The 13,094-nt window shown below is 51.5% G+C and overlaps 1 protein-coding gene across 3 annotated transcripts in view; it reads right to left on the bottom strand.

Annotated features, from left to right (window-relative positions):
* Positions 1 to 10,629, bottom strand: part of VASH2 (vasohibin 2) — a gene marked incomplete at its 5' end in the record, with an annotated part of 38,281 nt that extends 27,652 nt beyond the window's left edge. For 2 of the 3 annotated variants that reach the window (XM_081024731.1, XM_081024730.1), the window contains 2 exons: positions 2,509 to 2,597; positions 10,354 to 10,629. In XM_081024731.1, the coding sequence (XP_080880857.1) occupies positions 2,509 to 2,597; positions 10,354 to 10,629 (365 nt within the window). Of the gene's footprint in view, positions 1 to 2,508; positions 2,598 to 3,213; positions 5,840 to 10,353 lie in introns of those variants that run through there. The other variant, XM_081024732.1, reaches the window with a different exon arrangement.
* Between the last annotated feature and the right edge of the window lie 2,465 nt (positions 10,630 to 13,094).

Raw genomic sequence — 13,094 nt, 5'->3', positions numbered from 1 at the left:
CCATGGTTTTAACCCTAGCTGCCATTCAGAGTCACCCCATCTTGATTGTTGAATTGGAAGTTCCAGGGTAAGGGCCAGGGGCTAATTTTAATAAGCTCACCAGCAGTTTGGAAAGGACTGGCATGGTCATAAGGATAACCAATAACAACACAGGCTTGCCCAGATTTCAAAAAAATCCAATACACAGAACCCTAGAAGTAAAAGAGAAAAATGAGGGACTACCTAGCCTCCTTGTGAAGTGAGTTTTTTTTTAACTTTACCAAAGACTTCATTCACACAGTGAGATTCCCAGTATATTTAAAGTAGAATTAAACTGGCAAAAATTCAATATATATGTCCAACTTTCCCTATTTACATATATATACAGTCCATACATCTAGTGCATAAAGTGAGATAAACCTGCAATAATTTAAAGTTACCTGGCCATCTCTTCTCAGCTCCTAACAGTTATTAGCCCTGAAAGCGAGCTGGGAGGAAAGCTTCCTGTAAACACTGCCTTCAAAGTGAGAGACTCACCGAGCCCACCCTCAGAAGGCTCTCCCAGGCAGCAGAGCTCAGGTGGCACCTCGTTCCAGAACCTCATGCGAGACTAACACTCCTGTTGTCCAATGCTTTGAGGCTGTCAGAAGGGAAGGCAGGATTTGTCTTTTCACATCCCCATTGCCAGCTGAGCACAGCAATATAGTCAGGGCTGGCCCTAAGAGGTCCCCGTACTCTAGCATGGATCACTGTGTTCAGGACAAAGTAGGAAGTCCCAAAGTCACTAAATAAAAGTCTGGTCAGAAGGCAGAAGAGGCCACACTCTGCTTTGTGTAGTGACCAGGTGACTCTAATAACCAGGTGACAGGGAGCATGGTCCTAGGAGCTTGCTGATGCTTTCCCTTCTCCAGCCCTCTCTACAGTCAGTGATCTAGGTCAGTGACCATCATAATATATCAGAGAGAAAAATAAAAAAGCAGATCCCTCAGGCCAACAATGAAAACTGGGCTGAGAATGTGCTGTAGGGTTTATAGAAGAATGAGCAGATGATATGTAAAGTGCATCCAACTTTGCCCTATTGGTAGCCATGCTCATTCTCTTTCATCTCTGGCCAAATGATCCTTGTGAAGGCCATGCCCTAGATAGAAATGGGGAGCCATTCTAATTTCTGTCACTTTCTGGAATGTTCTGTGAGTCGGGAACATTCGGGAAGGTGCAATTCTTGGGATCCAGGTCTTCTACCCTGGCAGTTTACGCTTCTGGACCACGTGGAGCTCCCCATGTTGAGTCCCATTTTGGGGATCAACAGACCAGATAGCCTTCCCAGGGCTGGGGCTGTCTGCCTCACCCCTGGAGGCTGGTGCTACCTTCCCCCTCTAACATGGCTTCAGGGTTCCACTGGGAAGATACCACGTGGGGGAGTTCACGTGTGACATGGGGACTGAAAAGCTAAGCAAGTAATTGGCCCCCCCAAAAGAGCAGGAATTGTGTTATTCCCATCTGGGAGTACCCATCCCAGTAGGGAAGTCACAAAAATCCATAGGAAAGATTCTTGCCTATGGCACCAAGAGAAGGGGGCTCTTCTGGGGCACATGGGACATGTATCAGTACCCCATGAAATCCTTTCTGCTAAGTTCTAGGTCTTTAGAGGGGAAAGACAGAGGTCAGCAGAGGCTTGACCTTTTGGACAACGTGCTGGGAGCCTGGGGTGGGGGCAGCAGCCTCCGCAGGGAGTCTGATGCTGGCTTAACTTTGAAATGCTACTGACTCGCTTGGGCAAATGGCCGGCGCCTCTCACATACACTTCTGCCAGCCCAGCTCCCTTGGGACTCCTGTCCCTGATAAAGCACCAGAAGCGGCCAGTGGATCATCTGCCTCGGCCCCTTTGCTCTTTCACTGTTGCTCATGCAGGCCCTCAGAACTGATCTAATCCTGACCGCAAACAACTTGAGGACACCGGGAGAGAAAAGAACCACACTCTGGCTGGTCCGATCCCAGCCTGGACCCACAGGGCTCCTCAGCTCTCCTACAAGCTCAAGTGAGGGGAGTGGGCTCCCACCCCAGAGCCCCATTCGTTGATGCGGAATGGAGCAAGGCCACCAGTCTGGGTCACCTGAGGAGCCACAGGCAGTGCCAGCTGAGCCTATTATAGATTATGAGCAAAAATGAAAGGAAAGAAAAGAACAGAATGCTAGGAGTGAAGAGGGAGGAAGAAAGACAGTAGAGGACGAGAGGAGGGAAAGATGACTGGGAAGGAGGAGATGGAAGGCAGAGGGACTCCAGGTGGCCCACCACTGACTCACTGCCCTCCTGCCATCCTGGCCCACGCCCTGCTTAAAGGGAGAAGAACCTTATCGTTGCAATTACATCCTCTGTTATCACTCCTTCTAGACTCTCACGTAGGGCCATCCCTCCATGCCTGGCCTCACCAACCTTAGAGAGCGTTTGCTGACCAGCTGGGGACAAACATGCCAGCAGGTTTGCCATCACCACATCTGTCCCCTGCTCAGACCCTGGTTGGAAGGATACTGTAGTGTCTTCATGTAGTTCTGGATTGCCTGGAGCCAGTCTGGGATAGTCATCGACAGCCTGTAGTTTGGAACCTGGGGTACTGAAGGCTGCAGAGAAGTAGAGAGAGAGAGATCTTTTTATCAAGGAGACGCTCTGAGGACCAGGGCCTGTGGCCAGGCAATGCTGAGACCACCGGAAAGCTGCCCCTGTGAGCAGATGGCCACCCTGCCATGGTCACCTGTTCGAGTGGTGCCTCCTGACAAGGTCTCCCCAGACCAGTCAGTCCCTTGCTAAAGGCTCAAGTTCTCCCTCTATGCGTTCCCTCTGCACACACTCCGCCTGAGTCACCATGGCTCTCCATGGCACTCTGTGGGTTGTGTGAACACAGCCGGCCTCTCCATGGGCATCTCTGCGCCTCGTTGAGGCCAAGGACCGTATCCTATAGGGTCCGCCGCTGAGCCTGGCCCAGGACGTTCACAGAGGTGTTCCATTAATCCGCACATTTTCACTGCATGACTACACCTTTTGCTGCATGGTTGGTGTGACCCACTATACGTGCTCCACTCCGGGGCACCACTGATTACCAGATGAATGGTAATGCAACATGGCACCACAGCCGCCACTTCTCAACACCCCCCACCCCCCCACAACGCCCATCGTGTCCCTTCCCCAAGTCTGGCCCACATGGATTAGGAAAGATCCCCCTCTTGCCTTGACTCTCACCAGGTAAGTGCAGCTCCTCTGACTCAGACGCCATCTCGCCCTTTTGTCCCTCATGGCTGCCCAGTCACCTCGTCATTTCCTAGTCTGCCTCTTAGTCAACACTCACCAAGTGTCTACAACTGAGATAGTTTTAATCCCTGCTGGGAAGAGAAAGAAGAAAGGCAGGCAAGGACAGAGAGGGGGAGGGAAGCCAAGGACAGAGGGGGAGGTAAGCGCCTCTCCTCAGGAATTTAGAGCTAAGACACCACTGAGCTCCGAGCAACCCTGCCAACGGGGCCACCAGCGAGAATAGGCTGGGGCTTCCCAGCCGGCCATTCCTGGGAAGCAAGGGGTTTCTGCTTTATCCCCACTATGTTCCTCAGTCTCTCCCTCGGCCTCTCTGGTGGGGTGGGGCTGCTGGGAACAGAGGCCCTCAGCCCACGTGGGCCTTCGGCGCCTGCAGGGCTGCTGTCCAGGACAGGGGAGGCTCCTCCAGGCTTAAGCCGATTAGGGAGGAGCAGAAGGGGCCTTGGGACAGATTAGTTCCACCCTGGGCACCAACAGCGAAAGGGAGGCCCTGGGGATTTAGGGCTTAGCTGATGGACAGTGGAGCTGCTGGTGAACAGACTTGGGGACAGTGCTGAGCAGCATGGCTGGGCACCCAAGCTCTCCCAGCTCCCTGGGCTCAGGCCCCACAGTCAGGCTGGAGGGCATGCTGCCCCTGGGCCCGTGGCGGCAGGGGGCACTCCCATACTTCTACACCCTGGGCTGCATTTACTTCAAATGCTACTTATTCTTTTCCTGTCAGTGCCTCTATTCTCTCTTTGCTTTGAAACTTCCTACTTCACGGCAACCACCCCTTCAACAAAAAAATCATATGTCCTACTTCACAGCCAAGGTGCTGTGTGTGCGTGTGTGTACACGCGCAAACGTGCGCGCACACACACAGCTGTTCTGTGAACTACATGATGATTACAACGTATCAGCTCAAATCACATTCATGTCTCAGAGAGTCATTTTTGGGAGCAAAGTGTTCCAATGGGAACATCTGCTCACATGCCCCATCCCCAGAGCCAACATATGAAGTGTCTCCTTGTTATTCTGCCCTAACAAACACAGGCAAGTGCCCAGCTTGTCCTTGTTTTTTTAACAGTAACATCCACTGATCTCTCCAAACCTGGAATTCTGCGTAGGAATGTGCGAGAGATTTCACAGAGAAGAGAGGAGAGAAGAGGAGATGTAAATCAACATGTCTTTAGCACCTCCTGTGTTCCAAGTTCTAGAGAAGATACAAAAGGGGGAGGAGGCACAGAGATAGAGGAAGGGAGGAGGGAAATTACAGTTTATTAAGGCACGAGCATATTTATACACAGAAAAGTGACGTTGGTATCTATTTAATAGGAAATCTGATAAGCATGGGAAAATGCCCCATAGACTCAAGGGCCACCTAACGGATCTCCAGAGGGGTGTCCCTTGGCCACAACCCTGTGGTGGCCAGAGTAACTGGGTTCAGAGTCGGCTATGGGGGCTAACCACCAAATTATTTCAACTCCCCAAAGCCCAAAAGAGCCCACGAGAGCCGAATGATGGGGTGGGAGTCAGGCAGCAGCTGGTCCTCAGAATAGCAGCCCAGTGGCGCCCAAAGGCTTTTAAAAACAGCTGCCTGGTTACCTCAGAGCCTGCTGAGAGTGAGTATAGAAGCTGTGGCCACATTCCCCAAACCCCAGCTGGGAAGCAGAGCTGTGGTGGGGAGAGGAGCTGAGCCTGCTGAGGAGATGATGTCATCCGGCTACAGCTCACCCTGACATCTGGGATAGCTGACTGGGGCTCAGGCAAGGGCTCAGCTCCCAGCCAGCCCCTCGGACTGCCAATGCCTCCACAGGACCACAGACTATTAACCAGGCGGGAAGGGGCAGCCGGTTAGCTCAGTTGGTTAGAGAGCAGTACTCTTTACAACAAGGTTGCCGCTTCGATCCCCACACGGGCCACTGGGAGCTGCGCTCTCCACAACTAGATTGAGACAACTACTTGACTTGGCTCTGATGAGTCCTGGAAAAACACTCTTAATTAAACAAAATAGCATTACTATAACCAGGTGGGCTCCTTGGGGTGCAATTACAAGTCCAACACACAGAGAGGTTCGGTTTCCTGCTTTGTCCCTGGTCAAGCTGCATGACCTCTCTAAGCCTGTATCCTTCCTGATAAAATCGGCAAATATCACCTACCTACAGCTTTCTGGGCTGGTTATGAGGTTTATACGACCTAATATACAAAGCAGGCAACTTGGGGCTTGGTACTCGGTACTTTTCAAGTGTTAGCTATGTTATTATTCATCGGCAGTGTTTTCTCAGGGGTCTAGAATGGGGAAGCCTGAAAGGTCTTCACTTTTCAGAAAATGGAAGACAGAATTAGCAAGGCCTGAGTCCCCGGACACTCGGGAGCGTCACACAGATGCCTTCTCACCCTAATAAATGAGGATGAAAACATCCACTTCCCCGTGGGGACCATGAGTTAATCTCAATTCACGAAGAGTTCACACAAAGTGATAAGAAAAGTCTTTCAGCCTCAAAGAAAAAGAAAATGGCCCCAAATTTGGAAGCAAGCCAAGTGTCCATCAACAGATGAATGAATAAACAAAATGGGGTATATACACATGCAATGAAATATTATTCAGCCATGAAAAGGAAGGACATTCTGACACATGGTATAACATCGATGAGCCTTAAAGACCTTATGCTAAGTGAAATAAGCTATTCCCAAAGGACAAATAGTATGATTCCTCTTATATGAGGTTCTTACAGTAGCCAAATTCATAGAGACAGAAAGTAGAAGGGTGATTGCCAGGGACTAGGGGTTTGGGAGGAATGGGTAGTTAGTGTTTAATGGGTACAAAGTTTCAGTTGAGAAAGAAGAAAAGGTTCTGGAGATGGAAGGTGGCGATGTGAATGTACTGAATTCACAGAACTGTACACTTAAAAATGGTTACATTGGTAAATTATGTTATGTATGTTTTACCACAAATTTTTTTAATGGCCGTAAAAAGGCAATTCACAAAATAAGAAATGTAAATAGTGAATAAATATTTGGCAAAAATGTTCAAGCTCACTAATAATTTAAGAAATGCAAATTAAAGCCACAGCAAAGTGTCATTTTTCACCTCTCCAATTAGCAGAGATATTCTGAAATGTGGATATTCAATGCTGGTGAGGATGCGCTCTCATCCAGTCGGATGGGAACATAAACTGATACCTTTTTATGAAAATCCCAGGGCACACTTCTTCTGTTTTCTCTCTGACGGGGGTCCTGAGAATATCTCTTTATGTTATTTTTCTGCCCTATTTCACCTGAAACTCTAGACTACATTGTCCATAGACCCTCCCCTCCAGGTTCCTACCTCCTGCCACCTGCATTCTGCCGCCTTCAAGCCACAGCCCAGCTGATGAAGGCAGAATCTTGAGACAACAGGCCAGAACCACCCTCTTCACCAAGCACTACAGGGTGGGAGCCCTGGGGGGGTGAGGGAGTAGGAGGAGGGAGTGGAGTGGACAGGAAGATGGTTATTCAAGAACAATGAAACAAACCACAGATTCGGCTTTTGCAGACAAGCTCTCTTTCACTTCATTCTTGTCAAACACAATGACCTGTCAGAAGAATGTAAGGAGGAGGAATGTGTGGACGGACACAAATGTGCATCATCACCATGGCATCACCACATGGGAGAGAAGGGGGAAAGCAGAAAAGGAGCCGGGGAGGCAGTGAGAGCCCCTGGTACCAGGAATCTCTGACAAGAAAGAACAAGGAGAAAGCAAGGCCTTTTGCAGACCCTGCTCTGAAAAATACCCTGGGCAGACACCAGGCAGAAGAATCTCCTCTGGCAACCTGGAGAGCACAGATCATCACTCATGAGCCCAGGATGGGCCCGAAGCCCAGAAATCTGTTGACAGGGGCCTGGTCCAGAGGCCCAGGGGTCACAACCCTGGGCAGAGCAGCAAGGACAGATGAATGGTTCTGAATCCAGGACAGGAGCTACCGGTGTGAGCCAGCAGGGGGCAGGAGTGGAGCCCTGACTGCAGCAAAGTCTCATCCCGCAGCACTCATTTCCTTCGCTCAGGCAAAGCTGAGTCCTCTAACAAGAATTATTTGGTGAGAATGAGTCACAAGAACGTGGGGTTGTTTTTCTCTGGGCCAGCCACCTCACTTCCCATTCTCTGTCATCCTCCAGCTGACTGGAGTTGCTTTCTTCCACTGTCCATATTAACACCCTGGCCTTCACCTAGTCAGTTGTTAACTTCAGACCCAGTACCCACCAAGGGAGAGACCTGTGGTCACAAATTTAAAGGAATATTGCAGAGCTGGTGAGCTCCCCACTCTGCCTCCAGATGGGGGTACCTGGACCTTCAGGTAGAAGTTACCATGGCTGCCGACAGAATGTCCGATAGTTAAAGGAAGTGTCATTCAGTCCTCTTAGGTCTGTGACTCCTTCCCTGTTCACTTCTTTGCCAAATTGAATTACCAAAAAAAGGTAAATCTCCCTGAAACTCTCCAACCCTTCCACCCTGACCCCACCACCCTTCTCTTTTGCACAAATTCCTCAGGAAGACATTGATTTGGTTAAAGGAGAAAAAGACTTGGCCCCAGAGGGAAAAGTCTGCCAAGCTGAGTGCAGGAATAGCCCTGGAATCAGAGCACCCCCTAGAAACGGGAGCTTTGGAAGCTGTCCCATCTCAGGGCCTGCGTTGTGGTCAGGGTTTGGGAAATGTCGGGACCAGGGATGAGGCATGCCATGATGGAGCTGGGGACAGAGAACCAACCATTATGACACAATGTAAGAGAGAGAGAGGTTAAGTTCTTTTTTTAGGCTCAACAAGCCAATGCCCACGTTCTGGCTGGCACTGTCCTGGCTTGGCAGAAGTTAGCATGTGACCTTAGGGTTACTATGTGATGTGGCCACTCTACAAAAAAAGGGACCACACTTTTTTAAGAACACAGCACTCAGCCAAAATAATGGAAGTATTGAGTAGAGGCCTCAGGGAATAGTTCTCTGTGTTCTAAGCTGCTTAGACAACAGTTAGAATATTGTGTTTCACATGTGCTAATTTTAGGGGGAATGACTGATGACAAACTAGCAAATGTACTAGAAAGAGGATGAGGAGAGTAAACTGACCTGGGAACCATGACACATAAGAAAAGGCGAAAGGAGCTACCTTTGGACAAAGAAGATGCAGACTGACAGAATGTCACAGTTCATGAGACTCATACTCCAGTGCACCTCTAGTGTCACACAGACATCTCTAGTGTCACCAGATCAGCATTAGAGGCCTAGAGACTCAAGGGTCACAACATCATGGGATTTGAGAGTTGGAAAGAACTTTTCATGAAGTCTGGTCTACTCCCATTTTATAGATAAGAAAACTGAGGCCAAAGATTTTTATGTTAAGTGACCTAAGCCATAAAGCTAGAGGTAGCACAACCAGGACTGGAATTCAGTCCCTTCCTTACTCCAAGAACCCCGTCTCGAGACAATCAAGGGAGGGTGAGTAGCAAAGGAAGTTGTCATGTGCTGCCCTAGTGCAAAGGGCAACACAAGAATCAATGGTGACACGTGACTACCGGGGGAGAAGGAGGGTTTCTGTTCAGTCTAAGAAAAGAGTTTCCCACCAATCAAATCTGGCTAGGGCTGGGACCAGCTGCCCTTTGAAGCAATGAACCCCGTTTCCAGGAGGGCTTCAGAAAGAGGAAGGGATTCTCCTGAGAGGTGAGAGACTGGTCTCCATGAACACTAACATTCCCTGAGTCCCACCAACAAGAGGGGTGACCCCGCCCCCAAGATCAGAAGGATAAAGCCACTATTAGAAGCATGGTCAACGCTGAGGGTGTTGAGTTAGACAGTGGGAACAGGCCGCTCTCTCTTCCCTGTGGCCACCTCTCTTCCGGGTTTAAAGGCTCCCATCTCCTCCTTAAGAAAAGAAAGGCTCACTCAAGTAATTGCAAGTTCTGAAGTCACAACCACAATCCAGAACCTTCTGATGCTCAAGGAGGACTTACCGCTGACACTCCAGCAGGCAAGACTCTCATTGGGCACAATGAAGATCTCCTTGACAAGCCGAGAAGTAAAACACTGTAACTGACTGCAGCAGATGCTTATAGGCGCTGTCACTTCCCCAAGGGCACACACAGCTCTCTGGCCTGTAGGGCTCAGATGTTTGGGTCACCAGATGCTCCAGGTTGGGGACTCCACCAGATAGATGGCCTTCCAGGTCTCAGGCCTGGCATTCCGAGATGTGCCCAGGAATCTTCTGTGCCAGGGAACCCATCTGCCATGCTACAACCCCCCAGGCTCTGCACCATTTCTCCCTCACTTTGCGTTTTGACGTTTCACATAGCGACCACTGCTCATCTCCCTTCCTCCGTTTTGCTAAGTTATCCTTGGCCACCAAACCCAGTCAGCTTGCTGGCTCCTCTCCAAGGTAGAAAGCCTCTTTCTCTATCCAGTGAGACTAATTCATCATGTGTCCTGGAAAGTCCCTTTTAAGCCATAGCCAAACTCTTTTTTTTTCCCCCTTGGAGCCCAGATAAGCTGGGAAAAGAGATAGTTCACTGTTTCGCAAGTTTCAGAGGTGAAAGTCACTGTCATTTAAAAAAAAAAAAAAATTGGCAGAAAGTCTAGAAATGATTCACGCTGAGAAGTCTGACTGGTTGAGTGCAAATTCATTCACAGCTTAATAAATCATTTCCAAGGGGGAGACAGAGAAAGACCAAGGGACTCCAAAGAGGGGAAGCAGGATGGGATCCCTAGGGAGCGCATTCTTGGCATCGCTGGTGCTACCTGGGGACTACAGCTCTTGCTGAAGGAGGATGGACATGGGGGTAAATAAATAAATAATAGAATCTGGATGGAGGTTCAAAGAAGCCTTGGAACAACTCGACCATAGAGTCCCAGGGCAGCAAGCACCTAACCCTCCACCCCCCCATCCCCAATTCTAAGGCTTCCAAGACAAACGTCTCAATTAAGCAAAGGGGATGGGGCTGTGGAGAAGACTGGGGAGGAGAAGGGAGTTTGTAGCAAGACCAGAAACACGGAAATTACCTCTTATTTGCTCTGCACAAGCTGAAATGTTCCCATCACGGCCCACCCCACCCACCTCTTTGGAAGCCACTGACCTTTGCCAAGAAGGCGGCGTTCCTGATGGCGCCCACCATTTCTCCCCCCTTGGGGTGCACCTTGGCCACGTGCATCCACATGCGCTCCCAGGTGTGGCTGTCGATGGGGAAGCCGCTCTTGTTAACGTGAAACAGCACCCCGCCGTCTTTGTCCTCCTCCTCCGAGCCCCCGCTGGTGGCGAGGCTCACGGGTCGCGCGTGGCTGCTCCGGGACCGGGTGCCTTTGGCGCCCTTCGGGTGGGGGCAGCGATGAGTGCCGGCCGCAGAGCCGGTCATGATGCGGCCGGGGCCGGGGGGGCGGGGCGGGGGGCGCGCGGCGGCGGCGGGGGGCGTGTGCGCGCGGGCGCGGCGCGAGGCTCAGCGCCCCGCGGGGGCCGCCTCCTCCATGCCTCGCGCTGCCGCAGGACGCGCCAAGGGGAAGCGGCGGCGGGAGCTCCGTTTACCGGCCGTGCCTGAAATCAGTGAGACACAGCACACACCGCGGTAAGTGGACACCCTGGGGGGCCGTGTCCAACGGCGGGGGGCCTCGGAGTGTCCCCACGTCACTACCCACCCCCACCCCACCCCCGCGCGCTGACAGACACACCCCACACCCCAGGATTTGAATACGAGCTTCCAGCCTTGCAATTACCTCGAAAGGCGACTGGAATTTTACCACAAATTTCACGCACACCTAAACACCGGAGGGAAATGAAGGAGCGTGGAGGGAGCGGAGTGGACGGGGCAGGGGGGGAAGAAAGCAGCTCGTGCAGCGTGAAGGAACGGGAGGTCCCCGCAAGGCTCCACATATTGCTCGGTCCCCAGATGTGGCCGAGAACGTGCCGGCACGTGAGCGCCCGGGGCCGGCGCGAGGGCGCAGCAGAGCCTCGGTTTGCGAAGGCGGCCGCGTTTCTTCCAGGGAGCCCTCCGGGAGCCCCCCGGCTCCAGGGGAAACAGCTCCACCCGCCCGCGTTCCCCGAGTTCCCGCGCCAGGCGCCCGGGGGGGGCCCGCTGCAGGCAGGGCGCGGGAAGGGCGCCGCAGCTCCCGGACCCTACCTGGGGACGCTCGGCCTCATTACTGCGGCGCCTTGCCGGGCGGCGGGGGCTGCAGCGGCGGCTGCGGCCGGCCCCTCATTCCCAGTCCCATTCTCGAATGTTATTCTGTGACATATAACCGAGTCACCCGGGCAGCCGCCGATGTTCCGAATGCGTCCATTGGCCACCGCAACAAAGAGGGGCGGGTCCCGGGCTCGGGACTCTACAACCCGGAGCTCCGCGACGCTCTGATTGGCTCCCGGGGTTCCGGGGCGGGAGGGGAGGAGTAAGGAGAGCTGCGCTGCCACGAGAAATCCGATCGTTGTCTTGTCCTGGGAGCCCTGCGAGGCTGCAGCGTTTGTCCAGGGGACTTAAGACCGAGTTTCCCCAGGGCTCGTGACACTGCGAGGGTTTGCAACTGTGGGAAGCAGAGGAGAAGTAAAATCACCGAGGTAAAGGAGGACTAGTCGTCAGAGCATCGTTCCTTGAGGAAGGCTAGACACAGTCACCTGCCGCTACCAAGAGGTAATGGATGGTTCAGGCTGGGGCTGCCCACACGACGGTACAACACTACATCCTTTTTTTTTAATCCCACATTACAAACTACCCCAAACTAACAAGGGGACATAGTCATGTACCCACCCTCTGACGTTAGTCATGATTAATAAGGTCCGTTTAAACCCAAGCTGAATATGCCACAGTAAAACCTGAGAAGTCAGCCAGACCCTAACTGCTCTGTCACAGCTGCAGAATTAGGACGCGATGGAGAGATGCTTCAAAGCCATAGTGAAGTGGGAGGCCCTTCCACACTTTCCACTGAAGATCCTTTTCCTTAAAGACCTCTTCCCTCCCCCCCCATTTAAATAAAGAGAAGAGCAACATGAAGTGGGAAGAGTACCAGACCACTGACCTGCAGGCTCGCTCTAAGTCCAGGTTTGTCACTTGACTAAGCTGTGGGACCCAGGACAATCCACTTGCCTGTCCTGGGTCTTTGCTTCTCTTTCTGAAAAGAGGAGAGCAGACTTCTCACTCTCCAAGGTCTGTTCTGACTCTAAGGTTCTGTGATCTTCTGACTTCCTCTCTCATGGGCACTTAGGAACCTGGCCATAATATCCTCTCTCTTTAAACTCCAGGCCCGCATGCCATATTTGAGACGGTAAAGCAGTTGCGGTACCAATGCTAAGTTAACCTAGAATTAAGAATGCAACTGTCAAAGAGCCACTGACGATAGATCGGTTTCTGGAACTTCTCTTCCCTGGGAAGGTGTGGTGAGAGGCCATTGCCAGCAGAGGCCCCTGGAGTGTAGCTGAGAGCCAAGACTTGGCTGGAGACCTGGATTCTGGACCAGTCCTGCACTACTGCATGCCTAAGACCTTATAGATTCAACGATGAGAATAGTTACTTAAGTCCACAGAGACAAAGGGAACAGGCTCATTCAGGAAATTGCCCGAATAATTCAAGTGGAACAAACACACCAGAAAAACACCAGGAAATTAAAAAAAAATAATTATCCTCTCACCATTCAATTGCCTCAGTTTTCATTTCCTGATTAAAAGAAAACATGCCACAGAGAGCGATCTATTTTCTCATCTCAAACATCCTTCCTCCCTCTTTTCTCACTCGTCTCTCAGATCCATCCGTTTCTCTGCACTTCCCTGCAGTTTCAAGTCCAGGAGACTAGGATTTCAGCATGAAGACCTGTATGCAGAGGATGAGAATTTGGCCTC

The sequence above is a fragment of the Rhinolophus hipposideros genome, assembly GCF_964194185.1.
Source record: "Rhinolophus hipposideros genome assembly, chromosome: 19".
NCBI classification, from domain to species: domain Eukaryota; kingdom Metazoa; phylum Chordata; class Mammalia; order Chiroptera; family Rhinolophidae; genus Rhinolophus; species Rhinolophus hipposideros.
This window is presented reverse-complemented; position numbering and strand designations above follow the sequence as displayed.